The 27,166-nt window shown below is 43.4% G+C and overlaps 1 protein-coding gene across 3 annotated transcripts in view; it reads right to left on the bottom strand.

Annotated features, from left to right (window-relative positions):
• ATP7B (ATPase copper transporting beta) overlaps nucleotides 1-26,994 on the bottom strand; it is a 70,246-nt gene extending 43,252 nt beyond the window's left edge. The window contains exons 1-2 of one of the 3 annotated variants that reach the window (XM_012782656.3): nucleotides 26,636-26,994; nucleotides 26,179-26,317 (exon numbers count right to left, since the gene is read on the bottom strand). In XM_012782656.3, the coding sequence (XP_012638110.2) occupies nucleotides 26,179-26,229 (51 nt within the window). In that variant the 5' untranslated portion in view covers nucleotides 26,230-26,317; nucleotides 26,636-26,994. Of the gene's footprint in view, nucleotides 1-10,805; nucleotides 13,404-26,178; nucleotides 26,318-26,635 lie in introns of those variants that run through there. The other 2 variants (XM_012782655.3, XM_012782654.3) reach the window with 2 other exon arrangements.
• Nucleotides 26,995-27,166: the final 172 nt, after the last annotated feature.

Below are 27,166 nucleotides of genomic sequence, written 5' to 3'. Positions count from 1 at the left end.
AACAAGTGTCCATCAATTCATGAGTGGATGAATAAAATGTGGTATATGTATACCACAGAGTACTACTCAGCTTTAAGAAACAATGGTGATATAGCACCTCTTGTATATTCCTGAATAGAGCTGGAACCCATTCTACTAAGTGAAGTATCTCAAGAATAGAAAAACCAGCACCACATGTACTCACCAGCAAATTGGTATTAACAGATCAACACCTAAGTGGACATGTAGGAGTAACATTTATCAGGTGTCAGGCAGGAGGGACGGGGAGGAGGGGATGGGTATATACAACCAAACGAGTAAGATGTGCAATGTTTGGGGGATGGACACACTTGAAGCTCTTACTCGAGGGGGGAGAGGGGCATGGGCAATGTATGTAACCTTAGCACTTGTACCTCCATAATACGCTAAAATAAAATTAATTAATTAAAAAAATGCAAACAATAAAACCAAGAAAAAAAAAAGAACTAATTTCTTTAATATGTAATGAGTTCCTTCAAAGAAGAAAAAGGCTAGTAATCCAAATAGAAAAAAGTAGATAGTTCACAAAGGAAATGCAAATGGCTTTTTTAAATTTCAGCATATTATAGGGGTACGCTAGTAATCCAAATAGAAAAAAGTAGATAGTTCACAAAGGAAATGCAAATGGCTTTTTTAAATTTCAGCATATTATAGGGGTACAAATGTTAAGGTTATGTATATTGCCCTTGCCCCCCCTTCCAAATGGCTTTTAAGTATATGAAAATATATTAAAAAGAAATGGGGCCGGGCGCTGTGGCTCACGCCTGTAATCCTAGCTCTTGGGAGGCCGAGGCGGGCGGATTGCTCAAGGTCAGGAGTTCAAAACCAGCCTGAGCAAGAGCGAGACCCCGTCTCTACTATAAACAGAAAGAAATTAATTGGCCAACTGATATATATATATAAAAAATTAGCCGGGCATAGTGGCACATGCCTGTAGTCCCAGCTACCCGGGAGGCTGAGGCAGAAGGATCACTGGAGCCCAGGAGTTTGAGGTTGCTGTGAGCTAGGCTGACGCCACGGCACTCACTCTAGCCTGGACAACAAAGTGAGACTCTGTCTCAAAAAAAAAAAAAAAAAAAAAAAAAAGAAATGGAACATTCCAACCACACTGTGGCACAGTGCTCACCAGGCAAGCTGGCCCCATCGGTCCGGTTTTCCTACACTGCTAGTGAGAGTGTAACCTCTTTAGAGGGCAATTTGGTGATACCTACTAAAATTACAAATTTACGTGCTCTTTGACCCAGCAATTCTACTTCTAAAAATTTATCCAATAAGTATATTTGCTCATGTTCAAAAGGAAGCATGCAACAAAAATATTAAATGCTGTGTTAAGAATGGAAACAACATAAATGTCCATCAATAAGAGGCTGGTTAAATTATTGAACAGCCTTACAATGGAACGCTATTCAGCTCTTAAAATGAATGAAGCAGCTCTGTATGTACTGAAATAGGCTGATATCTAATATATTGGTCAATGAAAAAAGCAAGGCACAGAATATACCACATAGTATGTTTGCCATCTATTGCTGCATGGCATACCAAATTTAACACCTTAATAGCAACAGCTCACAGTTTTTCAAGGTGGACAGGGCTCAGGAAGGAAAGCTTGTCCATGCTTCATGTATCATCATCTTGTGGGGGTGGAGGGCCTGAATGGAGCTGGAGGTTTCACTTTCAAGGAGATGGTTCATTTACCACATGGCTGTCAAACTGATGCTTGGTGCTGACAGGAGGTTCAGCTAAGGCTGTTGGCAAGAACCTCAGTTCTCTTCCATGTAGCTGTTCTGCATAATTAGGAGGGGACCCTCAATAGCTAGAGGGTCCTGGGTTCTAAGAGGGAGTGTCACAATAGCAAGCATTCCTAGTGAACAAGTCCCAATGTGTAGGAACTTCTGCTTGCATTACACTTGCTAATTCCCATTGGCCAAAACCAGTCACATGGTTAAGCTCAGTCAATATGGGTGGGAATTACACAGGGCTTGAATACAAGGGGAGTATAGTTCATTGAGAGGGCCACAAATCTATCACAGTATGCTAGCAAGACCTCTGCAAAGCAAGAATATATGTACAGATTATCTCTAAGAGAATGCATAAGAAACTGGTCCAGGGACAGCTGAAGGGATCAGGTAGGTGGCTGGGATTCGGAGAAGAGTTATTTTCACTGTACAACTTACTATACAATGCACATGCATCACCAAATTCTAAAAACTAATTAATTTAAAAATTAAAATAACATGGGCACAAAGAAGATTCAGAACAGTGATTTGATTATAATTAGCATTAATTAAATACTTGTTTAACTGAAAAGAAACCAAGGATGAAAGAAAAACTAAAAAGATATTCAAGGACATTTGTTTTCATATCACACCTTATCAAGTAAAAATATCCTCCTCATCATAAGATATAACCCTCAACTATATAGATTTGGAAAAACAAATCCCTCATGATTTACTACCCAAATTATATTTTTTGGTGTTAACTCCACCTCCAACTTCCCAAACCCCATGCCACAGTAGTGGCTCTTAATGTCTGGACTGTTGATTCTATGTTCCTGCCAAAAGGGTCTGCAGAAGTGTTGAAAGCTATTTGTTTTATAACAGACAACAGTCAGAAATCCTCTTTCTAGACAGACAGGTTTCTAAAGACAAGCAGTTACAGAAGACAAAGCTCTACAAATAACACCTCTTTATAAAATCAGAGTATCTGCTGGTTTAGGAACAACCTCCTAACAGTTGTGAGGTGTTTGGATAGTTTTAAGGTGTAGACAAATGGTATATGTAGGCTTTTAATTTAGTTCTTCAATAAGACAATCTTTTGGGGAAAAAAACCTTCATGATGAGTTTTAAAAAACAAATAAACATATCTAGATTTAAGTGTTCATCAAACAATTTTGGGGATAGAGAGCAGGCCATAGTTCCGATTAGATGTCCAGGGAAAGCTTTGTGGGTGCCCTGGTTTTGTCTAATTCAATAAATTCTACACTCCTTGAGGACAAACACTTGGGACTTTTCTGCAGACCCAACACCAGGTTAGGGAAGAACTTTTGCTAGCTTTTTAATTTTTAATAAACTATTAGTATAGTAGACATCAGGATTAGAAGGGACTGGAAACACAGGAGGCCACAGAGAGGAATCCAAAAATGAATTTCAATTCTTTGCTACAGCTCTAGGCATCCAAGTCACATGGAATTTGCTCAAAGTGCCAGAGCTTTTAAAAAAAGATAGGTTAAAGAAAATATATTAACTGTTGGTTCACCAAAATGGAGCCCAGAAAGGAAAATGAGAGCCCTGGATAAGCCAGTCTGGTATGAAGACATCAGAAACTGGGTGGCATGTTTTGAAGAAAGGTTTCAAAGCCAATGTGAAATTAAAAAACCAGAAAGAACATGCCTTGTCAGAAAGTGGCTGTGATCACAAATCAAAGAGCAATACTAACACATGTATAATTGAAGAACCCACTAGCTACTTTTGAGATCTCTTAGTTATACCTGGAGCTATATCATCTTTAAATAGCATACCAATAGCTCACCTATCCTCCAGATGTCTTTCACTCTGAAGGATGTGCAGCACCCTTAAGAACTTATGAGGCAAAAGTGTTACACATGTTTGCAACTTTTCCAACACATAACCTCCACCCCATATAACTCTATTCATCAGAACTTGCACAGAATTCATTTTTAAAAAGTCCTGATTCTTTAATATGCACACAGATCCAATGACAGCAAACAATTAATGATTGATTCGGAATGCTATTTTATGAGGATGGCATTTCATATCTCTCCTACTCAAGACCATTCTAGAAGTAAGTAACATCACCATTTCACTGTTGCAACTGACTCAAAAGCTCATTCAAGGCCACAAATCAAGGTAAGTACCAGAGCTGGGGATTTAAATCCAGCTCAGAAGTCCAGCAGGCTCTAAATTTTTTAAAAACAACTTCTGAGGTTAACTTTTCTTTTTATCCATGTTAATTATAGGAAAGGACTACAACACAGAAAAGCAAAATGAAGAAAACTTAACAAAGAAAAACAGCTGTATCCCACCTGCCAATAGCAAGCAGGGCTAACATGTAGGTGAGCTGAACTGCCCGGGCCCTGAAGCCCTGACTTCAGCCCTTAGTATTATCTGTCACTTCAGAAGCACTCGCACTGTTTTCCTCATTATTTCTAACTGCAAACACACTGGAGGCAACCCCACTTACACAGGAGGCTGGACACAGGCAGAGGTGGCAACGGTTCCTGGACCATCTACATCATCCTGAATACTTGAGAATCAATCAGTGCCTTGCTTAGCCTTCTCTAGGAATTCTCTGGCTACCACAGATTCGCAGGGGAAGGAGGGTCAGAAAGAATGCCTGACTCAAGAAAGGATCTTAACCAAACCACCCTACGTATACAGAAGGGAGGTGTCAGTCTCTGAAACCCCCATTGAGGAAAAATTGAGGAACAACCAATGTCCCCGTGTTAAATCTCCATGTATGTATGTATACAGGGGTATACACTTCTGTATTTATACACAAAATTGAGGTTATCTTTGGGTGAGTTATGACATACTGATTTTCCAAATATCTGGTATATATTTTCCAATTTTTAAAACACAAATTAAAAAAACAACTGTTACTTTTATAACCAGAAAATAAATGTGCTTTTGCCATTTGGCTAAGGCAAGGAAGAAAATATTTTGTTAAATCACTCTAATTTGGGCAACAATATTAACAATTGTGATAAAGATGATTACAATGATGAATTGATGATACATTTGTACATTGCTTTATACTCTAGGGAACATTTTCACATATATTTAGTTAAATATTTGTCTTTCCTACTTGTGAATTTCTTGAGGTTATGTCTGATAGTCTTAGGTATGAGCAAACCCAGGCCTGTTTCCTTCAGTTATAGAATGGAAGTAAAAATAATGCCCACCCTACAGTATCGCAGGGAAGCCTGAGAGCCAAAGGGGACTTAAATGGTCAACACTGCAAATGTCTGATAATGAACTGAGGACAAAACTTAGCCAAACAGGGAGGCTACAGGGTCCTTTACATTTCCCCCCATTTTACTGATAGGGAAAAGGAATCATTAAAACCTGTGTACATATTCCTCCCAACCCCCAACTCCAACCTTTACCCTGTCCTTTAACAATGTTCACAAAGGTCCAGAAAGAGCTTCCAGTATAATTACCTAAATTTTATCTACTTAAAGAACTCAGGCATTCAAACATGTATGAGAGCCTACTATGTGCCGGGCTGTGTATGCATCGTCCCCATCTCTGCCCTCCAGAGGGCAGACTGTGCACTTTCTGGGTAATTCTGTACAAAGGGCTCTCCATTGCCTGTTTCCATCTCTCAACCACAAGGGAAAAGGTTAATCTTACTGAGAACCAATATGCAGTGTACTGATACTTGCCTTGGGAAAAAAAAATTAACAATAAAACTGACAAACCTCAATACACACATACACACAAATGTATTGTTTTCAATATACAACACAATAAAATTGAGAAATTCACAAATTATGAAATAATGGTAGTCACCTCTCCAAGGAGCACTTCACAGCATTATCTCGGAGGACCCATTTGCAATCTCCTGCCACACAGCTTTACCATCAACCGCCTCACACCAGAGAATCCGTTGCTTTTAACTTACGCCAACTGTAACAACTATTCCATCAGACTTTTATCAATCAACAGCACTTTTCTGCTTCGGAATCTTCTCTGATAATACTCCATGTTTCAAGGCTCTCCCCAAAGGAAGAACTTTTAAATGAGAGGCTCGTCACTATCAAGCAACTGGTAGTAGCTTGGAATATTTTTTCATGCTTGAATGAAATAGTCTAATTTGAAACCATAAAGTCATAATTCCTTTATGTCATTTCCCAGAATTATGAATAAGATTATGATATAAAAGATATATATGAGATATGTAAAATATTATCATTAGTTAAAAGAAATGTCAACACCAATGACATTAAGTTAATTCAGATATTACACAACAGAAGTCAATAGGCTCAGGATTACTTTTGTTGATAGACTGCAAATTATTTTCAGATTTGATAAAATAATGCCATTAGTATTTTATTTTGTCACACAAAAATATATATTATAATGGCTAATGAATGCATTGCTTTCTGCCTAGAATTATAGGCATGACCAGCTACACATAAAACAAATACATTTCTTTAAAAGACAGGTATAAACCTAATGTTTTTAAGTTAGCACTACTCTATAAATGCTACTTAACTTGCTACTTGCTACTTAAAATAATCCTCAGAAATAAATACAAGTATCTGATAAATCTTTCTTTAAATTAATAAAATACACATTTAAACAATTTATCACTTTTCACTCAATAGGCTGGTAAAAATTTACAAGTTTGATGATATAGTGAACAAGAGTATAAGGAAAAATAGTTCTGAATCACTGTTTGTAGAAAGGTAAATGTATACCTTTTTAGAGAGCAATTAGGCAATATAGCAAAATATTAAATGACTACTGCCTTTGTCCTAGTAATTCCACTTCTGGGAATTTCATCACATAGATATACAATTACATGAGAATGTTCATTGCTACATTTAAATAGTGAAAAACTGGAAACCATCTAAATATTCTTCTATGAGACAGGTTACATAAAATATAGTCCATCCAATAGAATTCCATGTAATAAAAAAAAATAGGCGAATTCATATGCATTGCATGGAAAGACAATCCATGATAGGTTCAAGGAGAAAAACACGCAGAACTATATAAATGTAGTACTATTTGTCTTAGAGGGAAAAAAACCCATGCTTCTATACTTTGTTACTGATGTTTATATCCAGCAGATACCACTTTTAGGAAAAACTAAAAAATCCAATTGTTATGTTTTCTAGAAATGCAAATAAAATTCTAGTAACAACTGATAATGATGATTCCATGGCAATAGACAGTCACTTCTACTTCTGTAAGTGACTAGATCATCCCACTTCATCTTTTCCCCTTTATTTTAGGAGGGATATATACCTGTGCCAGCTGAGTCAGCTTGATTTCATCTAGGCAAAATTAAAACCCAACCTAACCACCCTCCACCTAAGACAAAATTCTATATCTTGCTTTCTAAAAATGGTAAGTCCACACAACCTTAGAGTCACCATCAGTTCAATGTGTCCAACATCAGCCCTCTCTGCTGCAACATAAATTCACTTCTAGTTCATTCATTTGTTCACTCATGCAATAGTTTGATCCTGAGGACTGAGGTCTGCCAGATACAGAATACGATGACAAATAAAAACATCAGCCAAGCTTGGCCAAAGAGGTCAATACAGTCATGTAGTAAGGAGGCTTAGGCAGTTGTTTCTGGAAAGAAGGGGAATTCTGCACGCACTTGGAACAAGTTCCCAGTGACCTCCAACCACTCCCCACCCCCTAATGCAGGTAGAGAGGTAAGGAGGGGCTGGAGAAGGGGGAGTCTCAGTGGCAGGCTCCTATACATCCTCCTGGGGCTGAAAGGCCATGGCCCAAGGAAGCAGCCCAGAAGTCTATGGAAGCTTCCATGAGAACACTGGGGCCCAGGCACTGAGGCCCCTGCCTCTACTCTCCAGTTAGCATGCTCTCCCCAGCAGGGTATGTATGGGAAGAAGGTCCTCTTCCCTTTCCCTCCCCTTTTCAGAATTGAATGCCTAGGAATCTCCCCAGGCTTACCCCTGTTCACAACAGCAAACAAGAGAGATTTTCTAATGGGATGGGGGAGTGTTCTCCAGACTTCCAGTTTTTACTAGTTACGCCTTAAAAAAAAAGACTTGTTTTCCTTCTGCCTGTCCAAAACATAGAAGAATAAAAAAAAACCTACAGCTTGCTCAAAGTCATGATTCCACCCCAAAAGTATAACCTATCTACACTGTATAAGAAATATAAAATATAAGTGAACAAATCCACTAACCATTAATAGCAATTTTTAAATATTCACAGCTACCTGTGTCTTTTGTGAATCAAGTGCCACCTGAAAGCTAATTTTCCATTTGCTATAAATTAGCAGCTTTTCAATACTCAGATATTTTCAAAACTCTATCTCACCCAGTATATTGAGAAAGACTTCAATGTCCCTAAGGAAAAGCAAGGGCTTCTTGTCAGATGGACCTGGAATTAAATCCTTCAGGCAACCTAAGCTCTCAGCCTTTGCTTTCTCATCTGTGGAATGAGAACCATGGGAAGTGATGATACCTCCTGAGGTTGTTAAAGTGATTAAGTGATAGACCAAGGTACCTACCACATACCAAGTGCTAAATAAGTGTTAGTTATCAAGGTCCAAAGTTTGATTTATAACTTTGAGTCAACATATTGTTTGAGTCAACATATTGTTAACAGTGAATAAGGACTCAAGTATAACGGACTATTTTAGTCTGGTTTTCATAATTATAAATCAGCTACAACAAATTTCTCCTATTTGAGGATAATTAATATAAATTCTAAAAATAATCCTAAATTTAACAATGGACTGCAATCAAAAATGATGATATAGATGTGTGTATAAATATACTGATATAGAAAACTGTCCACAAAATATGCAGTAAAAAATGCAAGGTAAATAATAGTATGTATAATCTGATCCCATATTTATAAAAAAAACCCATATATGTATGTACACATAAACATACTTGCATACGTGTAGGGAGAAAATAGTTGTTTTGATTTTCTTCTTTATACTTTTTTATTCCCCTCTCCCCATGATAAATTTGTTTTTTATAATGAGCAACGTGCTACTTTTAGAAGCAGAACTTGGCTGGGCATGGTGGCTCAGGCCTGTAATCCTAGCACTCTGAGAGGCCATGGCGGGCAGATCTTTTGAGGTCAGGAGTTCAAAACCAGCCTGAGCAAGAGCAAGACCCTGTCTCTACCAAAAACAGAAAAAATAAGCCGGGCATTGTGGCTCATGCCTGTAGTCCCAGCTACTTGGGAGGCTGAGGCAGAAGGATCGTTTGAGCCCAGGAGTTTGAGGTTGCTGTGAGCTAGGCTCACGCCACGGCACTCTAGTCCGAGCAACAGAGTGAGACTCCATCTCATTTAAAAAAAAAAAAAAAAAAAGAAGAAGAAGAAGAAGAGCTTTAGAAAAAAACAGTTGCAACTGTGCTCAGACCAGATTACTGGGTTAACACAGTCCTATCCAGATAAACAGCATACCTAACAGATCTCAGAGATGGAAAGTCTACTGAAAAGTATAATTTTGGCAACAGTAATACTATTTTGCATTTGTATAATAATCTACAAAGTGAGGCAATGAGGAATGGGAAGTTCGAGGAGTCCAAGACTCACCTGCCCAGGCCCCACAACCTGTAATCAGCAGAGTGTGGATCTGCACTCAGATCTGCCCCACCAAGGCCTCTTCCCCGGCCCTCCTTTCTGAAGGGGATCCTCTAACCAGGTTTGCCCCCTTAGTCACGGGAGATTAATGCTGGCCATTAAAAATCACTAGCATATGTCACATCTCCAAACTTCAGATATAGATTGGAATTCGTAAATAGGTTGGACATTTTAAAGAAATGTTCTCAAGCACATCCCCCCAAATATTTAATATTTCACTATCTTAAACACTCAGCTAAAAATATAAACATTCACCCTGTATTGCATAAATAGGCAACATATGAAAATCCACATTAAATGTTTTGTCACCCTTTAAGATTCTAAATGATTTAGCACATATTAGTTTAGCTACTAAGAGAAACAAATTTAAAACTATACAACTACTTTGGAAAACAGAATAGTTAAAATTCACTGAGCATGGAGTTTGCAGGATTCTATCTATCACCTTGCTCCCGTCCTCTTACCCCCAAATCACACTAACCCCTACTCTGTGTCAAAGCTACCCAAACTGGCAACAGCTGAATAATGATTCTACACTTTCTGTTACTAAATTTACTGGGAAAGAAACCTTGAAACCTCTTGGTTTCAAGAAAATTCCTCTTGGAATTTTCCACAAATTCAGCACGCCAAAGAACACTTTTAGTATTTTAAAATAAATACTTCAGAGCATAATTATATCCTTGGTTTAAAAACATGACAGTAAAATGCAGAATCCTTACTCAAAAGGAGTTTCTGTCTTCAATATTCAAGTACCACGTGACTTCAACATATGTAAATCTCACACACAGTACATTTCATAAAGCTCTTTTCACAAAATTTCCTTTAGTTTTTGGGACTTTTTAAACAATAAACACCAGAAAAAAGTCTTAGAGGAGGCAAAGTACTTATAAGAACTCTCCCTTGTATCTAACTAGTAGAATGCCTTCAAAAGTACTTTTTTTTCCATCTATGTCAATGAAAAAGACCCCATGCAGACCCCCAGCCCCACTCAGATATGCTACTAAGGCACCATTTTACAAAATGTTACACTGCCCTACTTTTGCTCATGACCTGACCTTTGGAGCAACAAAACTTTCATTTGCTTAACAAAAGCAGCTTCGTTGTACAGCAACATTTTCAAAATGTTTACTTAGTTGAAATATGGAGATTAACAAAATATAGTAGTAACTTTAAAAAAAAATAAAAAGGAGGAAGGGCCCATTTTTCTCTGACTTGCATTTTAGAAAACTTCTGCTCCACAGAGGCTTACAAAATATCCTAGAACTAGGAAGCCACAAAACCCAAGCTTCACCCATGGTGGGATTAATCACCTAGACTCCTGCTCACTGCTACATTCCTACTCTCACTACCCACCCCGACGGCTTCCCAACCCCCCCTACATGAGACTGGAGAGAAACCTCCACAGTAAACTTGGTCCAAGCCTCTATGGCTTTTCAGCCCGCCTGCAATTGCACTGACCTGGTTGGAACGCATTTCCCAGCTTCCATTCAAAACTCTCCGTGGAAAGTCTCCCTCCTCTGATGGGGAAGTGCCTTCCTGCTTGTGGACAGACAGCAGAGTCACATGTGGGTCACTCGGTTGCCAGGAAGGACTGCTCAGGGCCTGCAGCACCTCGCCTCCCGCTTGCTCCATCACTAGATCCACTCGCACCGTCACTCCCACTAACGTGGTTCACCTTCTCCAGAGTATTGGTTGTATCAGAAGGAAGTGCTTTAAAAGTATCCTAATTAGCAGGGAGAAGGCACCCTTCCGCTCCTGAGCCGGCCCAGGAGAGGATGCCGGCAGTCTTCATTTGGCAGCAAGCTTCAGCAACTTGGACAGGCTGCACGCCACCACACCTACTTGCTTCTGTTTATCTACACCCGTCCCACCAGCTGGCACCCTCTCGCTCATCACACCGCAGGCAGCACTGTGGGTCTTTGCACACGGCCCGAGCTCACTCTCACCCAGCACTGCCTGGACACCCGGCCGGTGTGTCCAGAAGCCCAGCAAGTAATCATTTCCCAAAGTTAAGCGCAGTTTCCTTCTGACCATGTGCACTCTTAGAAACCCAGCCTAGAGGTAGGGGAGATACGATATTTCCTTTTATTACCAAACTGCCAGTATTTTCTTGGAATAACTTCAGCTGCCTCTTCCATAGCTCCAAGGTTGGCAGGGTGCAGAACACTTGGTGAGAGAAGTATTCCCCGGGCAACATGACTTGCATTTTCAAGAAGGTATAAGAAAGTTCCATGTATCTCGAAGCTTTGTTTTCCCTTGGACCAAAAGCTTGACTTCAGTAAGAACTGACTGCACAAACTCACTGGCTAACAAAGCTCATCTGTTTTTTATACGTGGCACAACAGCGGGGGACTAATACACGATTCAGGCTTCTCAGGCTACCTGCTGTTCCAATGAGGATTAATAGGAGGAGACACACGACAACATGGTAATCCAGGCAGCCGCCTGCTCTGTCGGGCAGCACTGACTTCCTTCCTACCCCCCACTCCACCTCACCCCACTGGCTCAGAGTCAGGAAAGAGGAGACCTCAGCCCCCATGGGAGGAACAGGTCTGCCTGCGCTAATCCTGGCCACACCTCTGCTACAAATGTATATGGAATGTCCACACTGCAGACTGAACTGGGTTGGTTGGTAAAATGGTTCCATGGTCACTGAGGATTCTGCCTCCTTATGGGTTGCCCACAATGACCCTTCCTCCCCCATTAAAACTGCCATCACTGTCTCCTGACCAAGAGATCTGTTCTATTTGAGGGAAGGTGGCCTCACTACTGGTCCATTCACCAAAGGTCCTTTGCACCTTTGCTATTCTGCAGCTTCTGATCTTACTCCATGGGGATTGGAGCACTTGCTCGCTTGCGCTACTAAAGCACACTCATGAGGGGCAATTGACTCCTCCAAAATGTGTTTGTGTTTGCTTACCTTCCAAGTGCTCAGCCAAAAAAAAAAAAAAAAAATCTGCCTCAATGTCCCAGAAATGCCATTCAAACCAGAAAGGCATATTTTCTGCTAAGGGCCTTGGGGCCTGATCCCCAGCCTCCCTGCCTGAGCCCAGCACCGCCCCGGGCCGTGCACCTGCCTCTGGAGCTGGTGTAGATGAGTCTGGAGTATCTGCCATCTGGAGTACCTGCCATCGCTTCCTCATGTTTACTCCAGTCCTGCTTGCTTATCTGCGGCTCTCTCTTGCTGACAGGATCTAACAGGATCTCCATGTGCCCTGCTGACCACATTTCATTTACTGGACTTCCTAAGTGGGTTCTCCAGGTAACTGAAACTTATCTCTTTAAGCACTAGATTCTTAAAAAATTTCAGCTATTTTGGGTAAAAATCCTCCCCAAATCTGGCATCTATCTTTATGCTGCCTTTTAAAATATGAGTTATTAAACATATTTTAACTTTTCCTTGATGATATGAGATTATAAACATAGAAGCTTCTTCTGTACTGTGGCTATGAATGGCTAATAAGGAAAGTATGTTGGGAACTGATGTCCCCAATGTTTTTGAACAGCCATGAACTGTGGGAAATTTGAATACTCTACCATCCAAACCACGTCTCCTAGATGGGTCAGGCCCAGAACAGAGCCAGAAAAAGGGGCTGGGGCCAGGTCCAGAAGGGCAGGAAGTCTAGACTTGGTCCTGTGCATGGATGGTGCAGAGTCACCAGGAGTGTTAGAGCAGAGAAACTGCAGAATTTCTACTTGTGATCTGGAAGTACAGTTTGGGTGGGAATGAGACTGAGAGGAGTGGGGATTATAAGGGGCAGGGAAAATTAATAGTAGAGCAGGATTAAATATACCGTCTGGCTCAGTAATCAGTGGATCACAGGAGGTGACACAAAGAGAGGATCTGAGCATGACGATGCCATTTCTAGTTTGGCAGATTGGGTAATGTCAGCCAACATGAGAAGAAACGGTTGGAAGAAAGCAAGTCTAGGGTGAAAACAGTGGCTTTTCCTCTGTTCCCATAGAAGCTAAGGGTCCTGTGGAACAACCTAGGCTGAGCCACTTTCCCAGGCTAGAGAATTAGGTCCAAATTCCTCTTTCTGGCACCTTCCCCTTTCCTCACGCTTGACCCCCAGGTTCCCCCCACCCCTGTCTAATCCTCCTTATCCTTTAAGTCCTGCCTCTCCAAGAGTCGCTGGCAGCCTCCCTGGCGGCAGGGCTCCCTCCCTTATCTGAATTTCAACAGCACTAACTCCACCACCACCTGTGCTGGCAGGCACTCGGCCTTTATCACTCCTGGAGGACAAATCTTCTCTGTCCACTGAGGCTGCAATCAGATCAGCTCGTGCTTATTACCGCTGTCTAGCATGTGCCCACTCTGGGAAGCACAATAAGCCCTGGAACACAAGGACCTTACGTTTTAGCTGCCTCAGACCTAATACAGTGATGGATAGCAGACGTTAAATATTTACATGCTTAAATTTTAATAAGTATATTTAACTATATTTAAGTAAGTTTATTCAAATAAATGGGTTGAACTACATACAGATCAGAATGTGTTTTCTATCTAGAATTTAATGGTGCTTTTTTTATCCTCCTTATCACAATGCAAGAGTGAACTCCATTAGTCTCTCACACAGTCTTCAAGGGTCTCCTCGCACTAAATTATTCTGCCTTCCACATGTGCACAGGTCACCAGCTATTTTCCAGAAAAAAAAATTCACCTTGTTTACTTCCTCGTCACCTTCTCAGTCTTTGTGGATCTTTTCTCTATAAAAATAAAAATCTCCTTGGTGTCTAACAATCCTCTTGCAACCTGAGAAGCCTGGGCCCAAAGGCAGATGGGCAGCTCATGTTTCCATGAGCCTCCAGGACAAAGGACCCTATTTGGAGGAGGGACATCTGGTTAAAATATTTCAGCACTCACAAAGACTACCTGCTCAACCTGGCTAAAGGCTCACACTGGGCGGGGCTTCCCAGAAACACCCTGGGCTAGCACTCCCAAGATGGGCAGAGGAGTCCTGGATCTCGTGATAGGACAGGATGGCAGAACCCAACACTAAGCTGCACACTGGGAAGCAGCGGCCCGGAAGGTTCCCATACAGAGAACGAGAGCATTGCAAACAGCACTTCCACCAACAGTCAGCTTTCCGCCAGCCCATCCTTCACCACAGAGGCAAGTGGGAACAAAATGGGTATCATTTCGAGCCTGAGAGCCAATTATTTAAGTGTATACACAACGGAAGCTACGTACTGCCCTCAGAAGTTTATTAGGAAGTCAGGAGAGATGAACAGCCAAAGGCAATATTAAAGTAGGAAAAATCATTCAAATACTAGGTGCTAGCGGTAGGGGAAGGAAGGATTGGTGGACTTAGAGAGCTGCTGGGCTGCTTCTCCCACCACCAGAGGCTGGAGATTTCCCCACTGAAACAGCTAGTTCTGCAGCACTTTTATACGAGCTTATCAACGGGAGACAGAAACAAACAAACACGATACCTATGCAAGCTCACTGGAAAGAGTGCTCTTAATTAAAATTGCACTTGGCAGAACAATCTTAAGTGAAAAAAATTACAACAATTCTAAATTATAAAGAGACTGAATGGGGCCAAAAAGAGAAACACAGAGATTATCAAAAGTCAAAGCCAACGTTTTGCTTTCACCACTCAAATATGCACCTTCAACTCCCTTGGCTGCCCTCATCATCGTGCTGGCACCTACCTGCAAAACTCCAACACTGGTTATTCTAAGTTCCAATCAGTTCCACACCTGTCTCTTTGCAGCTGAACAAGCATGAGATCGAACACATGTCCAGGCTGGCTGGCTGCACTCTGATTCAGCTCCACTAACCTGGAGATGACCCTCGGTGCCACCGGCAATCCAACTACATCCCCCAAGCCTCTCCCCCTTCACTCCCCTAGAAGATGATCCTACACCTCCCTCCCTGCTCCTCAGACCTCCACTCCCCACCCCCATCCTCACTCTCAGCCAATGACCCTCTCGTTGCCCAGGGTGACCCCACCCTGGTTTTCCTCCTACCCTCCCTGCCAACAGCTCCTGTTCAGAGTCCTTCACCAGAGCCTCCTAGTCCCCAAACCTCCAAGTGCTGGAAGGCCCCCAGCTCAGCCCTTGGATCTCTTCTCCATCTGTACTCATACCTTGGTGATCTCATCCAGTCCAATAGAAATGTCACTTTTCTTGGTCTGTTGGGGCTGCTATAACAAAATACCTTAGGCTGGGTAACTTATAAACAACAGAAACTTATTGCCCACGGTTCTGGAGTCTAGAAAATCTAAGAGCAAGGCTCCAGCAGATTTGGTGTCTGGTGAGGGATGCTCTCTGCTTCACAGATGGAGCCTTGCTGCATCCTCACGTGGAAGAAGAGCAAAGTGGCTCCCTCAAGTCTATTTCATGAGAGCACTAATCCATCCCACTCATGATGCAAGAGCCCTCATGACCTAATCACCTCCTAAAATCCCCACCACTTAATACCATCATTTGGGGGGTTAGGTTTGAACATATGACTTTTGGGGGGTGGACACATATAATCAGACCATAGTACTATATATAGACAACATCTCTTAAACTCCACACTTATGGACCCAAACGTTTCATCACCATCTTCCTCGGATGTTTAATATGCATCCCAAACTTAGCTTGTCTACAACTGAGCTCCCAACACTCTGCCCCTCCCCTGCTCCTCCCCAGTCTTCCCCAGCTGAGTAAATGCAACTCCTTCCTTCCACTTGCTTAGCGGAAAAATTTTGGATTCCTCCTCAATAAGAATCACTGCTTTCTTTCAAGCCCAAGTACTCAGCAAATCCTGTCAGTTCCACCTTCAAAATACATCCACCACAATCCTGGTCCAAGCCAAGAGCACACCTCGCCTGCGTTACTTTAACACATTAACTGCCATGTGAGTTGTATTTAACTTACGCTAGTTTTGAGCCCGGAGCCCATAAAGCATAGGCAACTCACACATCCCTTTACCTTGGGAGCCAGGTGGTGTGCAGGCCACTCATGCTGCTGTGCTGCAGCATACATGTTACATGATGGGTTGCCACCTGGGCAAAACCACAGAAAACAATAAAAAAATAATTTTCATTAAATTTTTCATTAAATTGGAAAGGATCATTTTGCTTTCTAAGTTTTTACTCTATCTTTGTAATAAAAGACCATGGCCCCAGGGAAAAAAATTTTTTTTCTAGTGTGCCAGTCAATGTGTTAAAAATCTAAGTGACCTCCTAGCTTCTGCTCTTACGCACTAAAGTCTGTTCTCAATACAAAAGCCAGAAGAATCCTATGAAGGGGAAGTCAGAATATGTCATTCCTCTGAAAAGCCTCCAGGGGGTTCCCATGTACTTAAAACCTAAAATCCTCACAAGAACCTGTAAGACTTTTCGTAGTCTGCCCCCCTCCCATTGCCTCTCAATCCATCCTCACACTCCCTGGTTCTTCTTCACTCTGCTCAACCATTCTGATCTTGCAGTTCCTGAAATCAACAAGGCATGCTATTGCCTCAGGGACACTGTTTAAGCTGTTCCCTCGGCTTAAACATACCTCTCCCAGCCCCCCTATATCCAGATGGCTCACCTTCTCACCTAGAGGTCACTGCTCAAATGTCAGCTTCTCAGTGACTTCCCCCAAATTAGCCTATTTAAATTTCAAACACTCCCAGCTCCCTATCATCCTTCGTCTTTTCTCCAGAGTACTCAAGAACCATGTGATATAATAACATATATTTTTACATATTTGTTTAATAACTATCTCCCTAGCTAGGATATAAGTTCTAGAAGCTCAGAAATGCTTCATCTACTTGTTTAGTCACTGCTGTATTCCCAGGACTAAACCAGTGCTTTCCTGATACTTAAAGTTTCTCAATAAATATTTGTTGAATGAATGAATGACAGAGAATGCCACAAAACAACTTACATACCATCCTGCTATAAAACAGACTGCTAGACTTTCAGACAAATGCTCAACATTCAGATGGTGCCCCATGCAAAGCTGGCTCCCTCCTCCTTCACTTACTCATTCCTTTCCCTCTCCAAGCTAGGGATCTAAGCTCAAATAAAGGCATACCTCCGAGATACTGTGGGTTTGGTTCCAGATCATAATGAAGCAAGTCATAGGAATTTGTTGATTTCCCAGTACACATAAAAGTTATGTATACACTATAGTCTATTAAGTATGCAATAACATTGTGTCTGAAAAAACCAATGTGCATACATTAATTAAAAACTACTTTAGGATGGGTGTGGTGGCTCACACCTATAACCCTAGCACTTTGGGAGGTCGAGGTGGGAGAACTGCTCGAAGTGGCCAGGAGTTCAAGACCAGACTGAGCAAGAGCAAGACTCCCTCTCTACAAAAAAATAGAAAAATTAGCCAGGTGAGGTGGCACACGTGTAGTCCCAGCTACTCAGGAGGCTGATGCAAGAGGATCCGTGAGCCCAGGGATTTAAAGGTTGCAGTGAGCTATAAGGACACCACTGCACTCTAGCCTGGGTGAGACACTGTCTCAAAAAAAACAAAACAAAACAAAACAAAAACTTTACTACTAAAAACTGGTAATGATCAATTGAGTCTTCAGTGGGTCATAATCTTTTTGCTGGTGGAGGGTCGTACCTCAATGTTGAGGGCTTTGTTCTGAATTAGGCTTTGGCTTAAAAGAATGAATGTTAAAGCTGGTTTGAACTTCTATCCAAACCAATCAAACTTTCTCCATATCAGCAATAAGGCTGTTTTGCTTTCTTATCATCTGTGTGCTCACTGGAGTAGCACTTAAATTTCCTCCAAGAACTTTTCCTTTGCATTCACAACTTGGCTGGCGCAAGAGGCCTAGATTTTACTCTATCTCAGCTTTTTGCTGTGCCTTCCACACTAAGTTTAATCATTTCTAGCTTTTGATTTAGGAGAATGGACTCTTCCTTTCACTTGAACACTTAGAAGCCATTGTAGGATTATTAATTGGCTGATTTCAATATTGTTGTATCTCAGGGAACAGGAGGCCTGAGGAGAGGGAGAGAGGTGGGGAACAGCTGGTTGGTGGAATAGTCAGAACACACATAACATTTATTGATTAAGTTCCTATGTTTATATCTTTATAAGTTTATATGGGCAACGTTTGTGGGTCACAAAACAATTACACCAAAGATAACTAGTCACATGAAAGATCACTGATCGCAGGTCACCAAAACAGATATTATAATAATAATAAATTTGAAATATTTCTGGAATTACCAAAATGTGACACAGAGTCACGAAATGAGTACATGCTACAGGAAAAATGGCGCCAACAGACTTGCTCAACACAGGGCTACTACAAACCTTCAATTTGTAAGCAACGCAGTACCTGAAAAGGACAACGAAGCAAAGGGATGCCTGTGCTTTCAGGAGCAGGCAGTGACCTAAAAGAGTAGAACAGCCTGGGTCGGGGGCTGTGGCCGCATGAAGAGCTCATGCCCCACCTGGAAGAGGCAGCTGTTCCTGAACTCCAAGCGATTGCCATCAAAAGGCCTCATGTCACCAGAGCTTCCAAGAGGAGGTAGATAGGTGGAGTTTTATACAGTAAAATCTTCCAATTTTAAAATGTTAAAAACTAGTTCAAAGTTCTGGCCAGTGAAATATAAGGCAAAGTTGTTTATCAGAGCTCCTGAGCAGGCTCCTTAAAAGAAAGCAGGTTTGCCCTTGCCCTTCCTTTCCTTGTTTTGGCTGTGTGCAACATGAAATAGATGGCTGGAGCCCTGACAGCCGTCTTAGGACATGAGATTTCAGAAAGATGGAGTTGCACCCTCGCTTGTGTTTGAAAATAATTAATTGGGACACCATTAGGCTGAGACAGCCCAGAGCCTTGGGTTTCTACCCCAAATCAAATCAATGTAAACAGTAAAATGAAACTTAAGCCTGACCATTCAGAAAGCACCAACTAACCTCTAACTAAAGACTTTACTGATCAGAAACTGCCAACTAACATCTAACTAGGGTCCTTCCACTTGAACCAATCAAGTACTTTCTTTGTTTTGCTTCCCTGAACATTTCATAAGCTTTACCCTCATGCCCCCTAGATGAAGCCCTGAACTGTGCACCCACCTGGTGAGGCCCAATTCACGACTCTGCTGGGCACTGTTGTAGCAGAGGCTCTGTGGTGGCCCTGTCCCCACCCTCCAACTGGAGAATTTTTCTGCCTGGGCTCTCCAAGATATTCTTTGAAATCTAGATAGGGGTAGCCATACCTCCACAGCTCTTGCACTCTGTATAGCTACAGAGTTAGCACCACATGGACATCTCCAAGGTTTACAGCCTGTGCCTTCCACAGCAGTGGCCCATGCCACACCTGAGCTACAGCTGTGGTGCCCAAGAAGCACTGCACTAGATTGCAGGGAGCAGAGACTTAAGGTGGCCCTGGGCTGTGAGATCCACTGGCACCTTGGGCCACTCCCTTGAAACTGTTCTGCCCCCAAGGCCCAAGCAATCTGGGCCAGTGGTAGCTCCCCTCTCCCCTCACCACCACCAAGATCTCCCAGATGCCTTCAGGGTCATTCTTCCAAACAGCCTTTTTGTTTTTTACAACCTGGCCAGGCCGAGCATTTTCCAAATCTTTACATTATGCTTCCCTTTTGATTTTAATTTCCGTCTTAAATTCATTCTACCTTCTCACATTTTCTTACAAGCAATCAAGAGAAGCCATGCAGGACCCTGCACACTTTGGTTAGAGCTTTCTTCCACCAAATATCCTAGGTCATTGCTCTGAAATTCTGCCTTCCACAAAACACTAAGACATGGACACAATTCACTCAAGTTCTTTGCCACTTTATAACAAGATGGTCTTTCCTCTAGTTTCCAATAAAGTATTCTTCATTTCTAAGACCTCGTCAGAATGATCTTTTACTGTCCATATTTCTATCACCATTGTCATCATGACCACTTAAGCTCTAAGAAGCTTCAGGTTCTGTCTACAGCTCTCCTCTTCTTCTGAGCCCTCATCAGAATCACCCTTAGCACATCATTCATAACCCTCTAGGCTTTTTCTAGCATGCGCCTGCACACTCCTCCAACCTCTACCCTTTATCCAGTTCCAGAGCCACCTCTACATTTTCAGGTACTTGTTATAGCAACACTCCAACTTTGCAGAACCAATTTGTTAGTCCATTTGTGCAGCTATAACAAAAATACCACAGACCAGGTAATTTATAAACAATGGAATTTTATTTCTCAGTTCTGGAGGCTGGGAAATACAAGATCAAGGTGCTGGCAGGCCAGATGGTCTCTGGTAAGGGCTGCTCTCTGCTTTATGGTGCAGTCTTGTTGCTGGATCACCAAAGGGGAGGAATACTGTGTCCTTACATGGTAGAAGGGACAAAAAGCCCTTTCATAAGGACACCTAATCCCATTCATGAGGGCCTCAATCACCTATTAAAGGCCATACCTCTTAATACAGTTGCCTTGGGTATCTAAATTTTGGAGGAACAAAAACATTCAAAACATGGCAGAAGCCATTAAAATAAGCGTTGGGGAGGATATGTCCTTGGCATTCATGGAAACCTAAACAAGAGAGGATTCAGGACAGTGGTGAAGGCAACGCCAGAGGACACTGAGCAAAGCTGTGACAGACTGTCCTTGTACACCAGGAGACACACACAAGAATGTTCATGGCAGAGCTGCTGCTCGTAACTGCAAAAACCCACAAACCACCCAATATTCTCCAAGGAGACTGGATGAGTGTGCTATGCAGCCACAATGGCATATAACACAGCAATGAATCTTAGAAATGTAAGATTCAAGTGAGAAAAGTTAGTCCTTTAAGACTAAACACACTATAATTTTTATAAAGCTCACAAACAAGCAAAACTAAATAATGCATTGTTTAACCATGCATACATATGTGAAAAACTTTACAAACAAAATAAATAAATAAAAGCTGGCTTACAGCAAACACAAAATTGAAGATAGTTGTCACCTCTGTAGTGGGTACTTCTATGGGTCATGCAAATAGACGCCAAAAGAGCAGCTGGGTGGATGCCATGGCAGTGGTAATGATCTTGTTCTTGGGTCAGGTAGGGATTCCCAGGCATTCTCTGTATCTGTGGTCCCCAACCCCAACCCACCCCCCCAATACCAGCTGCAGAGTGGCCTGTTTGGAACCAGGCCACACAGCAGCCTCCGCCTCCTCCCTCCCACTCCCACCTCCAACCATGGAAAAATTGTCTTCCATGAAACCAGTCCCTGGTGCCAAAAAGCCTGAGGATCACTGCTCTATATAATTATGCTTTATAATTATATATATGTATATATCTTTCATAGTCAATAAACTGATAAAATAACAAAGGAAAAATCCTTTAAATAAATGGAGGAATGGAAACAAATAAGCGCAGACTATTCTTTCTAGAAAATGAGGAAGGGAGGAGAGAAATAGTATAAACACTAGTGGGAGGCCCAGGTAATGAGAGAGATTTTAGGACAAAAGCAAACTGGATGGCTTCACAGGCAGAAGGGGCAGAAGCCTGCAGAGAAAGGAAAAGACTGCAGTGAAGAAGACATGACCAATAAGCTCCAAAGCAAGTAGAGAGGAAGGGGACAAAGACATTGGTAGAGGGGATGACCCTGAAAAGAAGGCAGGCCCATCCTCTGATACTAGACATAGGGAGATAAAAACAGGTCTTGGGTCAGGCGGGGGCCCACACCTGCAATCCCAGCACTTTGGAAGGCCTCATCAGGAGGGCTGCTTGAGGCCAGGAGTTTGAGACCAGCCTGGGAAACATAGCAAGACCTCACCTCTCCAAAAAGTTTTTTATATAAAATAATAACCAGGTTGTAGGTCTAAATAAAATTTGGAGAGAAGGTGGGTAGAGCTAGGCAGAAAGTCGAAGAAAAGCATACCCAATGGTGTCAATTTCCTTGAGGCAAGAAGTCAGGTCACCTGCTGAGAATAAGGGACAGCAGAGATTGAGCAGAGGGCTCCTGCAAGCAGTGAATGCTTGCAAGGATCACAGGAAATTGACAAAGAAAAAGTAAAAGGCATTGGAAGACACAACTGGGATTAGAAACAAGAAATTGCTAGCAGCATCAACCACATGCTTACCTGATTTTCTGGTTCCAACAAAATTGATATGTTCTGAAATGACAGATTTCACAATTCCTGGTGTTTTAAAAGTCAAATTTGCTATGTTAGTTACATCACAATAAGTCACTCCTTGCTTTGCCCTCTATCTCATTTACCTTTGATCTGCTCAGATTTTCTCTTTTAACTTAGTCTTAAAAATAAAAAAGTCTGAACCAAAAAAAAAAAAAAAGCCATAGACATTTCAGAATTTCCCTTGGCAATGATTCCAATTTTCTCCTCTAGATAAAAACAAGGCTGAAGTGGATACTTCCTTGATACACACGCTGTGGCATCAGTGAGCAGTGATCATGTCACTGGGCAGTCTCCAGCCTTCCCAATCAGAGGAAAATGTGTGTCCAGTAAAGAAGCATTTCAAATCGAGTTCTTTCACTCCCCCAACTTATGACCCAGCTACTCAGGCACCAACTGCACTCTGTGTTCCCACTGTCAGGATGACCTCTGGCCTCTGAGAGTTGAATCTGGACAGCTTAGTTTCTCTACTGAGAGGACAACTGCACAGCAAATCAGGGTAGAACAGTCAACGTCCAGTTCTTTTTCAGTCTTTTCAGCCACCCTCAGTCTGGATGGACATGGCCATTTTCATTAGCTTCCAGCTGGCCTCCCAGCAGCTCCCTGCCCAGTTTGCCCTTCTTCTCGCAGGAGAGCCTCAGGCAGGTTTCCTAAACTTCTGGTCTCCGGCCCCTGGGGGAAAGTCCAAACTCCTAGCCTGATAAACAGGGTCTTCCACGATCACTCTCCTGGCCTTGCCAACCCCCTCCCAGCCCCCTAAATGCTCCTTTCCATTTCCAGTCCTCTGGACCTTTGCACACGCTGGTCTCTGCCTCTAATGCCCTTCCCTCCATGCTGCTGTGTGTGCCCAGCCTACGCTCTTCCTGCAAGACCCGAGAGAGCACCATGTCCTCTTAATGTTCTTTTTGTGCTCCTTCCACCCAGGAGAGGCAGATCATTCTTGCCTATGGGTGCTGTGTTGTATGGAAACCTCTGTCCCAGCACCCTTCAAACATAGGGCTCACCTCTTTTCACCTTTGCATCCCCCTGTTTAGCCCAGTACCAGGCAAACAGAAAGTGCTCCATAATGTTTGTGGACTGAAGGCCAAATGACCCAGGTCACCAGGTCACTGCTGCCCCATAGAGAGGCCTCTGAAGAGAAAACAAAGTAAGGAAACCATGATCTAATTCATTCATTCAAGGACAACTGCAATGCACCTATTATGTCCTGTGGAAAATATTTTTTCAGTGGTACAAACCTGGTCCCCACATTCAAGAAGCATAGAGTTGCAAATAGAATCTATATTCAGTAGTTTAAATAATCATCCCAGGTGGTATAACCAACTGTCAAGTAAGCTTAGAAAATAATACATACCTGGGAAAGTCAGACAGGCCTGGCTAGGACTCAATTCTACATCTGCCACTTATCAGCAAGGTAACTTGGACAAGTTACTTAACTGCTCTCTGCCTCAGTAAAGTGATGATAAACTCTGGTCTCATCTTCTACCAATGCACCCTCTCTCCTTCTGCTCTAGCCACTCTGTCTTTCTTACTGTTCTTCAAACACTAAAGTCACTCCTTCCCTACTGTTTCTAATCATGATGCTTCTGACATCAAACATGTAGGGTTTTTCTTCACACCACCCAATTCTCCACTCTCCACCAACTGGGTGCCCTATAATTCAATTCAATTCTGATCCTAACTACTCAAAATTAATACAGATCCACAAGGTCTGGGCTCAGTCCCACAGAACTGCTTGCACTCCAGACCCCAGTCACCAAGTCTGGCCCAACCCATCCTTCCAAATGACTGGCTATAAAGTCAAGGGGTTCCTACAGCCCCCTCCTCAGGGTAGATAATTTGCTAATGCAGCTCACAGAAGTCACAAAAGCACTTTATTTACCACCATTAGTTTATTATAAAGGATACAACTAAGGAAAGGCCAAATGGAAGAAACAGCAAGGGATGGGGAGGAGGATTTGAAGAAGCTTCCACCACCCCTCCTCCCCACCCCCCATACATGCCACCCACCCCCCAGCAACTCAAAGTGTTCACCAACCTAGAAGCTCTCCAAACCCCTTCTCTAAGCCCCATCATTCAGGGATTTTACGGAGGTTCCATTCTGCAAGCATGCTTGATTAAATCACTGGCCACTGGCGATTAGCTCCAACTAACTCCAACTCCTAATACCTGCCCCAAAAGTTCTAAACCCCAATCACATGGTTGGTTCCTCTGGCAACCAGCCCCGATCTGGAGGCTATCTAGAGGCCCATCAAGAGTCAGCCTCATTAGCAGAAACTCAGATAAGACAGAAAGGAGCTTGTTATTAATAACAAAAGATGCTCCCATCATTATGACAAAAGATGCATTATGACAAAAGATGTTATTAATAACAAAAGATGCTCCCATCATTATGACTCCGGAAATTCCTCCGGTTTTAGAAGCTGTGTCAGGAACCTGGGACAAAGACTAAACAGGTATTTATTATCACACTTCAGCCTTAGGACTTCCAACACTTTTTGGTTCTTCAACTTAGAACAAGTCCCTGAAATCTGAACTATTCAGGTCTCTACTCAAATCCTACCCCCCAGAGAAATCATTCCCTGACCACCTACTTAATACAGCATCTTCCTCCCCACTCCTGTCATTCCTCAGGTTCTCACCCTGCTTTATTTTCTCCCTAGCACTTACCAGTACCTGAAATAACACTATTGAAGGAAACCAAAATATTTCACCCCAAAATATACTTCTCTGACATATTTTGAGATGGCTGTTCAGAGGGCCTGAAGACAGAAGTAGTCCTACAAAGCTGTCTTTTGTGGGGGGAGATTTGCATCTGTAGAGAATATGCATTGATACAGCCAGGCTTTCTCAGAGGCCCCCTTTTGTCTTCCTCTAGGAGAGATTAACTCAGAGTTTGACATGTTTAAGATCTGAAAGAAATATTTATCCTCTCTCAGGAGTGCTACCTGTGAGGTTTCATCTACATAACGAGACCACCTTTGCTAGCCAGGCCACCCCTACTCTCCCTCCCATAACCTGACTTACCTCCATAACCTGGTTTTGGTCATGCTTCAAGCCCCCATTCCCTCTGTAACCTCAATATGGTATAAAAGTAGGAACCACTTTGCCTTTCTTTTAGATCCTATTTTATAAGATTCCCTTGCCACATTAATAAATTTATATGCCTTCTCTCCTATTGGCCTACCTTTTATCAGGCGATTTTTCAATGAACCTTCCGAGCATGAAAGGGAAGTTTTCCCTTGGCCCCTATCCTATTTATTTGTTTACTCTTTTTCCTGTATCTGCCATTAGGATGTAAATTCCTGAGGGGAGGGTCTTGGTCTTACCTAGAGCCCCTGTGCCTAAAATGCCTGGCACATGCTACTCGAAAAAAATATTTGTTGAATAAATAGCAATCACAAATTATAACACCTACAACAAAGGGTGTTGTGATTAAACAAGAGAGTGCACCATAGAGGGATATAAAATCCTTAATACGATGCCTAACACTAAGTAAGTTCAATAATGTTGGCCAATGCTACCATCAAAGGAACTCCACGGCCACTTTACCTCTCCAGCACCAGACCCCTTAACAGCAAAAAGATGAATAAAAAAGTGCTGGGTTTTCAATTGTTCCTGAACACCAGTTCACAGCATGTCCTTTCTACAGGGTGCTTTTCTGCCAAACCGCGACTCCCTGGAGCTGGGGCTCTCGCTCTGGGCCTTCGCCGCGCAGCGCCGGGAGCCGGGTCAAGGACCGAACGAGGGAAGGAAACTTACTTTCCGACTGGCCCCTTCTCTCGCTGTGATCTGTCTCTCCTGCTCAGGCATCGTCCCCCGCAGCCACCAAATTCTCCCCCGATCCGGCCGACAGCCCGAAGGTCACCTGGGTTGCGGAGGAGAAGCGCGGGGTGAACACCTGGGGAGGGAGGAGGAAGGGGTGAGGGCACCCGCCCGGCTCGGCTCCGACCCACCGAGGCCCCGGGAACCCGCCCCTTCATTAGGACTCGGGAACCCCAGGCGAGGGGTTCAAAGTTGCGCGCCGCCGCGCCCCTGCCTTGGGGGGCGCAGGGATGAGAGCGGCAGGGGACGTGGGGCCTCGGACCGTCAGTCACCCACACCCGAGGGGGGCCTGGCGGTGCCGGCGCTGAAGGTGCTGCCCGGCCGGTGCCTCAGTGTCCCGGGCAGCGCCGGCACCGCAGGGCGGGGGCCGCGCTCCCTCTCGGGTCTCCGTTACCTCGGGCTGCTGCGCTCGCGAGTCGGTCCTCGGATCTCCGGCGTGTGCCGGCGAGGCAGGGAGGGCGAGCGAGCGGCGCAGACCCGGGCCGGAGCTGGAGCGCGCAGGGCTCGCCCACCGCCTGGGGGCAACGTGTGGTGTGGCGCCGCGCCGGGTCTGCTCCGCGCAGCCACCCCTCGGGCTCTGCGCCGGGCTGCTGGGCGCCGCGGGTCCCAAGCGCAGCAACCGCGGCGAGAGTGAACTCTGCACCGGGAAAATCGAACGGTGACCGGCCAGGGCCAGCCATTGGCCTCCAACTGGCGGCGGGCAGCGCGCCGGGGGCGGGGGCGCCCGAGTGGGGGCTTCCAGTGGGGGAGGGGGCCGAGGGCGGGAGCACCGGCTGTCCATCACAGGCCACGCCCTCGCCAGCCCAGTTCACACTTCGGTCCTGCCCAAGGGGGCGGGACCCATGTGCGCCACGACGAAAAAGTTGTCTACGCCTCTGCAGATTCTATTGGCTGGAAGGCCGAGGGAAGCTGCTACCATCAACCA

This window comes from Microcebus murinus, chromosome 13 (assembly GCF_040939455.1).
Source record: "Microcebus murinus isolate Inina chromosome 13, M.murinus_Inina_mat1.0, whole genome shotgun sequence".
In the NCBI taxonomy this organism is placed as follows: domain Eukaryota; kingdom Metazoa; phylum Chordata; class Mammalia; order Primates; family Cheirogaleidae; genus Microcebus; species Microcebus murinus.
The sequence above is the reverse complement of the archived record's forward strand: the minus strand, read 5'-3'. Positions and strand labels throughout refer to the sequence as shown.